At 33.2% G+C, this 10,610-nt stretch overlaps 1 protein-coding gene across 2 annotated transcripts in view; it reads left to right on the top strand.

The window, feature by feature from the left end:
* LOC106471769 (carcinoembryonic antigen-related cell adhesion molecule 5-like) overlaps positions 1–10,610 on the top strand; it is a 29,493-nt gene that overhangs the window by 6,707 nt on the left and 12,176 nt on the right. Inside the window, exons 1-4 of one of the 2 annotated variants that reach the window (XM_013932391.2) lie at positions 4,986–5,454; positions 7,348–7,659; positions 8,666–9,004; positions 10,058–10,315. In XM_013932391.2, the coding sequence (XP_013787845.2) occupies positions 7,569–7,659; positions 8,666–9,004; positions 10,058–10,315 (688 nt within the window). In that variant the 5' untranslated portion in view covers positions 4,986–5,454; positions 7,348–7,568. Of the gene's footprint in view, positions 1–4,985; positions 5,455–7,347; positions 7,660–8,665; positions 9,005–10,057; positions 10,316–10,610 lie in introns of those variants that run through there. The other variant, XM_022400384.1, reaches the window with a different exon arrangement.

Raw genomic sequence — 10,610 nt, 5'->3', positions numbered from 1 at the left:
CCCTTTCAGCCGTGAGGGTGTTATAATGTGACGGTCAATCCACTATTCATTGCTAAAAAGAGTTGGCGGTGGATGGTGATGAATAGCTGCCTTCCTCTCTAGTCTTTCACAAAATTCAAACCAAACAACTATAAGAAAGCGCTCGAGTTTTGGGTCTCGTTTGAAAACAAATTATCATAGATTCGGTAGATTCTGTATGTAGAGGTGGTCAAGTTACTCAGTAGATATAATATAAATACGGACACTAAAAACTCGGCAATGACAGTTTTACTTTAAAAGATGTTTGACACTCACTTTTATTTGTTTCTCTACCCAACAAGCCAAGAAACCATCGCTAAGAAACAAACCAATTGTTCATCTTTCTTCTTGTTTCTGTCGAGATAACTCAACAACTACTTTCCAAGCAGTGCACGATGTTATCGCTTAGTCATAATAATTAGTAGTAAATAAAGAAACACGTTATTCTATTGTAAACGATGTTATCATGACTCCTTGAAGTTAGTTTTTTACAGAAATCTGGTGTTTCTCTAACTATCTAACAGGTTAAGTACAGGATGAAACAGGAATTATCAGTCATTAATAGATGACTGTAACGTGTAGAATACTCAATGCTTTGTACACTATACAATCGATGTCTTTAGGGAGTCAACCGAATAATATGTATGAAGTAAAGAGGTAAAAAACGATATCAATAAACATAATATTAAATTTTATTACACACATTCATAGGATATAATAACTTATAGTCAGGGGAAAAAACATCACAAAACAAGTAATAAAAACATTTTGTAAATTTAAAATGATCTAGGGATGGCAGTGTCAAAAAAAGAATACAAACAAGAATATAGGATGATACAGCTATACGCAGATCATGCACACATGACTTTAATATCATAATTTAATGTTAAATTGTAAAATGTATACTTCATTTTAATAGTACTGCAGTTGGAAACTATATATTCCCGACTGTTGGTATGTAGTTTGTTTATGGTCATGTCAAGGTAAACATCAACGTAGTGTAACTAAGAACCTAGGACTTGCGTAAAAGGAAAGTTGAATCAAAACATGTCTCGATTATTACAGACTTGCTACAAGGTTGATCGAATTGACAGACCTCGTAACCATTTTACATTCTAACATTAACTTTTAATATTGAAAATCAGGTATGGATGATCTGTGTACAGCTGTATCATCCCTACATCATTTTACATTTAGAAAGTTTGTTATTATTTTTACTGGTTTATATATTCCTGTGCTTATGTAAACTATCTGATGATGATTTAATCTTGTCAAAACGATGTATATTTACAATAAAGTTTTTCTCATTACATATTCAAGCCGTCTCCAAACTCTCTCTTTTTTTTTTTTAATACTCTATTCAGAGAATTTCATAAAGAAAAATTAATTAACGTGGTTTAGGTTCTAAGTTAGAAACAGACATATTTTATTAAATGAAATTAGCGAATTTACGAGCGAAGTAAGTTGGGGTCTTTAGTAACGCTAAAAATCAGGATTCGACCTTTATGGTGGGTACAGTACCAAGAGTTCTTTATATATCTTTGCTCTTAACAATAAATGAAATTCGGTTTACATTTTTCGAACGGAGAGACATCTGTCTGGTGGTTCAGCAATTAATGTTTATAAATTGGAACTTTAATCAGGCATTACATTTCTGTACCGTGAATATTAAAGAACACGTTTTTCTTAAAGTTACTGGAAACATTACACTAGCAACGAAAAAAATCCAATAGACTCTAGTCACGTTCACCTGTAAAATAAACAATTTAACGTACACTGTATATATTGAGATTAAATAATTCCGACGTTAGTATAACATCTTTCAGTGTGATTACAACATTTTCAAAGCCGAATAATGCACTGCGGTACAACTAAACTTTAATCCATCAGGTTTATAAACACATTTTCCTAAATTATTGCTTGTAAATGCATGACTTTACAGGATTCCTGGTGACATTCGGGACACACTTTTTTTGTAAATAAAAAGAACCATCAACAATGTTTTGGTGTATGAACGTACATTGATGTTATACGTTTTTGAATGGTACTACCAAAACTAATGCCCTGAAAACCCTGGAATTTCTGTTTTTCAAGTTAGTGGAAGGGGTGCATCAATATTCGAATTAATCGTACTAGTTACTGGTAGGTTTTATTATAGATTTAACCCAATACTGTATAAAAAGGATATAAAACAAGTCAATAATTTGAGGATTAAATACTTAATGAATTATGTAGATCACAACCATAGACCGTGAGCTTCATGAGTACACGCGATTCTAACGCATTGAAAAAAAAGTGTTTTGACTATTAGTTAAAAAGACTAAGAAGGAATATAATATAGGTGATGTCGGTTAAAACCCCAGACATCCAGTGAAATCGTATCTTTGACATAGTCAACATTTCTGTGTGTGTGTGTATATATATTGACAAGAGATTCGATATAAAAGTGATGTTTGTTTGTAATTAAGCACAAAGCTACACAATGGGCTATCTGTGCTCTGCCCACCACGGGTATCGAAACCCGGATTCTAGCGTTGTAAGTCCGCAGACATACTGCTGTACCACTGGGGGGCTATATAAAAGTGATTGATCAGGTGCTAACTCAGAACAACGTACCGACAGATCTTAGCATAAATAGTTTGATCTGTGGACACCACACGAATAAAAAAAAAAAGTATAATATATAAGTGGATTTATACCCTTGAATTAATACAGGAAACGCATTTTTCATCAGCCTTTATACTTATACAAAACCTAGCCTGTTATAGACGAGGCTTAAACTTTTTCTGTTGAATCATTATTCCGAGGACTTTCTGGTGTTCACTCTATTACTTCCGTTCTGTGAGAAAAGCCTAGTGTATTTGATTTGTATTGTTTTTTATCCGTGACCCTGTTCTGTTGTCTTTCGTCAACCATAGAGAACCATCCCGACATCCTGCCCCGAGTAGGTGGAAAGTTTCACAGCAGAAAACGCTGTAGTGCTTCCTTCCGGTAACCATGAGTTTTATATAAAGTATTTGAACCTGAAAAAAAAATATTATTCCAGTTCATTTAAACAGGTTGAGAAACGTCACCGAAAATTGTAATAACAGTTTAATGGATTATCGAAAAAAAACATCGTATCTAACTATACAGATACTCTTAAGTAGATTGCTTTAATATCATGTTTAAATGAAGAGAAAAAAAAACGTCTTTAGAAATGATGTTATGCCTTGCAATATTTCTTCTTGAACACTTCGAACTGTTGGCGGTGTAGAATTTTGGCCATGAAATGTATGTAATCGTTTATCAGGATAGCTATTGTCACAAAAGATCTCCAGAACAGTCATCCTACACAGTGTGACAATAGCTATCCCGATAAAGATCTCCAGAACAGTCATCCTACACAAATCGGGATAGCTATTGTCACACTGTGTAGGATGACTGTTCTGGAGATCTTTGTAAACGGTATGTGTTTAATTATAGATAAAACAAAGTCGTTGTACACCTAGTATGTTGTCACCAAACAAAGTCGTTGTACACCTAGTGTGATGTCAACACACAAAGTCGTTGTACACCTAGTGTATTGTCAACAAAGTCGTTGTACACCTAGTGTGTTGTCAACACACAAAGTCGTTGTACACCTAGTGTGATGTCAACACACAAAGTCGTTGTACACCTAGTGTGTTGTCAACACACAAAGTCGTTGTACACCTAGTGTGTTGTCAACACACAAAGTCGTTGTACACACGTTGGTAAAGTTTGTATACGATGTTTAAAAATATAATACATCACATGGAAATGCTGAGAAAGTTTTTATCGAATTAATTTTTCTTCTCATGAAAGGATTTTCTTTCATTTTATTGTTTTTTACACATGGGAATTTGTTCTAGACAATGGAAAATCCTTGAGTGCGATTTTGTCCACACCACATTTTAGCCCCCCAGTGGCACAGCGGACTTAAAACGCTAGAAACCGGGTTTCGATACTCGTGGTGGGCAGAGCACGGAGAGCCCATTGTGTAGCTTTGTGCTCAATTACAAAACAATAAACAAACCAAATTTTAGAATTGCCTACTCTCAACTTTTAAAAACCGTTGTTTATTCTTTTCACCTAATTCACAGGCCAAGGCTAGTTGTATTAAAACCAATGTTTACGCCAAAACAAACGATTGAGTATTTTCGCTGTGTTTGTTGTGTGCTTTGATTACCGATATTGCATGTTATTTGTATATTTGAAATATTCAAGAGAATCTAAAAATATTACGAATATCTTTTCGACACCATTGCTAGTTAGGGTAGTAGGGCTAGGTTAAAACTTTCTTGTCCTTCACGTGTTTATTCGACCGGTTTTAACTGACACAAGAATGGCCTCTGCACCTTTTTCAGTACAACAGTGTTCAAAGCCAATTGTATGTTATTAGAACACATTCGTCTTGTATATGTTGGTTATAGGTTTAACCAGTGATCAAACTGGGTCGTTTAAATATTTGTTTTCCATTCCGCTACTTTATAAACATTTTGTTTTCTATTTCAGTCGTTTTCGTAACAGATATTTATGATTTTCAGAAAAAAACACCTGTTTTAAACTCAGTTTTTTTTTTCGCATATTAGAGGCAGATTGTGCCACCTGCCCGTTTAAAAAATATTTCATTTTTTCAAGATTATTTATATTCAATCGGGAGACACTTTTTCCGTGAATGTCTTGTATCTCGGATGGGTGCTAAATGTTTAATTGTAATACAATTTTGCAATTGTTTTTTCTGTGAATTAATTGTAGTTCATGTAATTTGTGGTCACGTAGGTCTACACTTTACTAAGACGGGTAATACATTTAATAAAATTTTGATTGTAAATTAAAAATTTTGTACAATGTATTTTTGTTTATACTGTGAAATGTATGAATAGCACTGGTACGTATTATGCAGTATTAAGTGCAGCGCCCCTCTTAGTTTTGTTCAGGAATCTCTTCCTCTGATCTCATTGGAGGGCCGATATAAAAATAAATTTTGACTGTTTTTAATCCCTACTGTGCGCCTATCACTTGTTATAAAAATAAAATTAAATATTGTCCCGCAGGGCTTGTCAGGATTGTTAATAATAGATTGTAGGGCATTATCCTCGTGGTTGAAAGGTTTATAACTATTATCTAGTTTTGCTTTTTATACAGGTTTCAGATATTGCAATTGTTTGGCTAAATTACAACTCATTGAATGTCAATGACTTCATTTTTATCGATATACAAATATATATTTGTAAAAGTTATAAAACGTTTTCATTGTTTGTTTATTGAAAATAAACAACTTTCGACCATGGGGATAACGTCCTATTAAGTATTATGTAGTTTTGCCATGGAGATACTGTCGTGTAGGGTTAACGTGATGATTATGGAGATATCGTCTGCACACATGCACAAGTTACAGACAATACTGGTGGTTCCTTTCACGAAGTTGTTTGGGTAAACTTTTTCAAACTCTGGCTTATATTTGGTATTCTCTACACGCTTTCAGCAGTGGGTTAACTGCTTTTATATTAAAGTTATTGAATAACTAAGGATCGTAATAGTATATATATATATATAGACTAAGATAAAATTAAAAGCCAGCATCAACAAACTCTTTAGACTTTATTGTGTAATTGAAAAAAATTATGTAATTGAATATTTACAGTTTTGTTTTGCATTAAAATATATATAAATTATTTGCTCGTTTCAAAAACTTTTTTTAAAAATTACCTTTGCTTAACATATGTCATTTTAATCAAAATTTTATCACACTTTTTACTTTTAGATTATTTTTGAATAAAGATATGTAAGTTGATCCTCAAATTATGAACTTGTTGGTAGGATTTTACCCTGAAACGTTAGTTCCTAGATAGGGCACAAGTTGACCCTTTGTAGAACTCTTGATTTTTGAGGTGGTGAGCCAGGTAAAATTCTTTATACTTCCACAAAATATTCAGTTGATTTTTAGCTGTAGTGCATTATAGGAGTTACAGTCAACCACTAAGCATGGATGCTACTGACCGGCTGCCTTCCCTCTGGTCAGTAGTTCAAAATTATGGACAGTGGCAAATAACCTTGGTAGCTTTAACATAAATACAAAATACTGGTGCAAGATCACAGAAAGTACAGTAATAATCTTTGTTGTATATACTGTCCATTAATGGTGGGGTCGTATCATATTAGTGTAGTCAGTGTATGAAATTATTCATGTATTATATATTTCAGTTTACGTTATGACATTTTTATTTACTGGGTAGTTTTTTAAATTGTAAGTTGTCGTATTCATTTTCAGTCAGTAATAATAACTAGAGCACGTGTAATTGGTCGAAATCTTGTTAAGCCTATAACGTATGCAACAAACAATGCATTCCGTGGAAAATTAATGAAAAACTGATAATTAGTTCATCGGGGTATACACAAGTTCGTGAAATCCTGGAAAAACATTCGTTTTTAACTTGTGGTACTGAAAAAAAAATATGAAAATAAATACAAGGTAATATTTGGCATAGTTCTGAAGGATTTGTGTGATTTTTAATTTTCACACATAATAAAAACAAAATATTTTTCTAATCTTGATACCAAGACTTACCATAGTCAAATTATAGCTTCATGACTTTCTTCATTTGCAGTATTATATAAAGAATTAAACTAACACACAGAAGAAAAACTTCATTGTATTCATTCCAAAACTTGATTATATATGGGACTAACACTTTAGAAGACAAACATTTCAGTCAATCATTTTCCCATTGGGTTAAGTTTTGTTAATAGGTTTCTAGTTAAAGCTATAGGAGAAAATACTGTTTTCTAGATCCTTTTAGAAACTCTACTAGTTGTAAATTTGAACATTTTGTTAATTTAAATAATACTACATCTCTGTAGTAAGTTACAATTCAGGATTTGATCCCTTTGATGGACACAACTTAGATAACTCTTTGTGTAATTTTGTTCTCCAACTAAAATGATAATTAAAAAAAACAACTCATAATTCTGCTTATTAAAACATAATTAAAGAAACTGCAGGATGGGTTTTTTAAGTTAAAATGATATGATGGTGGCTGCAGTAAGATGGTAATAGGTGATGATAAAACATTAGTCTGGAAATAAAATATTGGTGTGATATTTGTTGGAGGTAAAACAGTGGTCTGGTGGTGACAATGGTGTGATGGGTATAAAAGTAAAATGGTGATCTGGTAGCTGAAGTTAAAACCGTAGTCTGCTGTTTCATTACTACATCTGGTCTGATGGTTAAAATATAACAATGTTAGACATACAATAACATGGTTTGAACAGATCATTACCTATGAACCCTTTACTTTAAAGTTTTTTTCTCTCCTCTTATTCTAGGCACAGTTTACACCCTTCAAGATTTCGACATAACGCCAAGCAACAATGAAGTTGATCCTGGTTCCACGGCAACTTTAAATTGCAGGGTTAGAAACAGACGAGGAGAGTGTGCATGGTTAAAAGATGGAGAGGTTGTGGGTAGGATAAGCAATAAATTTATCTTTGAAAAAGAACCTTCAGACGGAGATTGCAGCATTCGAATTATAAATGCTAATTTGGAGATGGACGATGGATATTGGCAATGCCAAGTCACCCAAACTTCCTTAGAAGACCCCACATTAAAGTCTGAAAAAGTTAAGCTGACTGTACGAGGTAGGTTGGGTCTTATAGAATTAACTTGTTGCCGTCGAATATATTACTCTTTTTTGGGGGGGGGACAGAATCTTCATAATTTTTCTATAAAGTCTAATATTCTTTTCATTTTATTAATGTAGTGTCATTAATCACATTATTTGATCAGTGGTTGATGATGGTAATAAACACGACATTTTACAAATTAAAAAAAAAATAACTTTAAGGTTTTGTGTTTTGGTTTATGACATTGTCTTCTTTGTCAGTTATTTTATATAAATTTGGCTTCATTCATTTATGAAGTATTTTTATGGTTCGCTTACTTTTGATAAGTTATTAGGAATAATATTTTACAAAATAAAAAGTGGATTCCTCATCATCAAAAATAAAAGAAAATCTTGACATTAAAATCAAATAAAGTTTCATACTGTAATAAGAGATTAGTAAATTTGACAAGAATAAAACTTCTATATATAATCATTTTTCATTCATTGATCTTCGTGTGGATGCTTGGCTTTGAACCGTTCGTATGTAAGGCAATAAGGTACATCTTTATCTTCTGATGGCAGTTTTCAGTACCAGTCTGTTTCTTCAATTTTATCTCCTTTACACTCTCAAAACGTTTTTGAGAAAAAATCTAACAGATTGGGTGAGATTAATTGGTTTAAGAAAAGTAAGATCTATAAAGTATATTGCTAAACATAAAAAGTTGATGCACGAAGCCTCGACATCTTTTGATTTATTCCTCTATTTTTTCAGGTATTTCTGTAATATTAAAACTTGTATACTTGTTCTTTCTAGAAGGGTCAGTCTTTTGTAACATGGGTGATAAACAGAAATTAAAAGTACTTCAGGTACGTTGATCTCTTGCTTTGAGTTTTTATTGGAGCTAACATTTTAAACAAACTTTCCTTTAGCCTGTTGACAATTTCTGAGGAAGATAGAAAATCAGCTACACTAAACACTGGATGAGATATCAATATTTTTATTAGCAGTCCTTGTTATATTTTTTTTTTCCCGTCTGTAGAAACTCCTCGACCACCACAACTAGAAGACAGTACTATTCAGATTCAACCAGGTAGCAATTTCACCACAAAGGTAGGACAGCCTACAAAATTGAATTGTGTGTCCAGAAAGGGAAACCCTCCAGCAGAGTTGAAGTGGTTTCTTGAGGATGAAGAGATAACAGCCATGGCCAATCAGACCAACACAACCGATATTGAAAAGCATAAAACGTGGCAGGCTGTCAGTATCCTGTACTACACATTTCAAAAGATTCATAATGGCAAGCTGTTAAGATGCGTGGCCCTTCACAAAGGTTATGATACCAACTCGCGGGAAACCCATGCTCGTCTGGACTTGCAATGTGAGTGAGAACCTTAGTGTGTGTGTCTTGAGAACTCAATATCTTTATATGTATTAGGAACAATTTATCTGGACCTTCCTTTGAACGTTACTTGTTACATTCTTGACATTAATGTGAAATTACATTAACTTTTTATTACAGTGATCTTCCTGTGTTGGATATTCCATTACATTATCCCAGGCCCAGGCCACTTCTATCTTTTGAGGCCTGTGGCTATAATGAAAAATGATGTCACATGAAAACATAATAAGACAATCGTTAGCCCAAAAGAAAAGTGAAACAAAATTTGAATATATAATTTGCAGCTCCAAGCTAAGAGTCTGTCATAGTTTGGTCTGAATGGGAGACGCATAAAAACAAGTCGCAAATCTTAACAAATGCAAAAAAACAACAAGTGTCTAAATCTGAGGCCTGGGCCCCTCTCTAATTAGCCCGACCTTATCCTAGGCCTGGGCCCCTCTCTAATTAGCCCGACCTTATCCTAGGCCTGGGCCCCTCTCTAATTAGCCCGACCTTATCCTACTTGCTTTTTCATACAGAACTCAGTTCTGTAAAGTCACATGTTTGTAAAATCAAGGTAAATATAATTGTCACAAAAAATATCAGCATATTTTTCACATATAATTACCAGAGAATATAAAGAAGATAGTTGATTATTTATCGTTGTTCACATATATGTTTAAAATCCTAGAAACAGATATGTTTCAGAAATGTATTAGTAATGATTTTCTTACATAGCAAATAGAAGATAGTGAATGAAAACATGGCCACTAAAGTATGCAATATTTGAATATTTAAAAAAATAAAAGAATTTTAATTATAAAGAAGTTTTAGAAATGGATTTTCTTTTTGCACATAATTTAGAGTACAATATGGCCTGGCCACATATCTGAACATAAATGTTTTTACAGACACTTGTAAAGAGATTGTAAGTATATTTTCACGTAGCTCTGTTGCTAACTGGGTTTTATCTAATTCATGAAAAATAACTGTTATGCGTATTACAGAGATATAACCCTTGTTAGTTTAATTGAGATCAACCTTTTTTTTTAGATCCCCCAGAAATCCAATTAGAGGGTAACCCGAAAGAGGAAGTTGAGGAAGGCAAGTCGCTTTCTCTCAGATGTTTAGCAGATGCTAATCCAAAGGCTAGCATTATGTGGAAAATATCTGGTCATGCCAATGTGCACAGCATCAAAGAGGAGCTAACTTTTTCTCCCATTAGAAGAAGTGATTCTGGAGTTTATAGTTGTAGAGCAAAAAATGATGTTGGAGAGAGCAAGGAACTAGAAATTACAGTGGATGTGATATGTAAGTTACAGAGTAATTACTATTGACCTTACAGTGGATGTGATATGTAAGTTACAGAGTAATTACTATTGACCTTACAGTGGATGTGATATGTAAGTTACAGAGTGATTACTATTGACCTTACAGTGGATGTGATGTGTAAGTTACAGATTAATTACTATTGACATTACAGTGGATGTGATATGTAAGTTACACATTAATTACTATTGACCTTACAGTGGATGTGATATTTAAATTACAGATTAATTACTATTGACCTTACAGTGGATGTGATATTTAAATTACAGATTAATTA

This window comes from Limulus polyphemus, unplaced genomic scaffold (genome assembly GCF_000517525.1).
Source record: "Limulus polyphemus unplaced genomic scaffold, Limulus_polyphemus-2.1.2 Scaffold4844, whole genome shotgun sequence".
NCBI lineage: Eukaryota > Metazoa > Arthropoda > Merostomata > Xiphosura > Limulidae > Limulus > Limulus polyphemus.
Note: the sequence above shows the minus strand (reverse complement) of the source record. Positions and strands in the feature narration are given on the sequence as shown.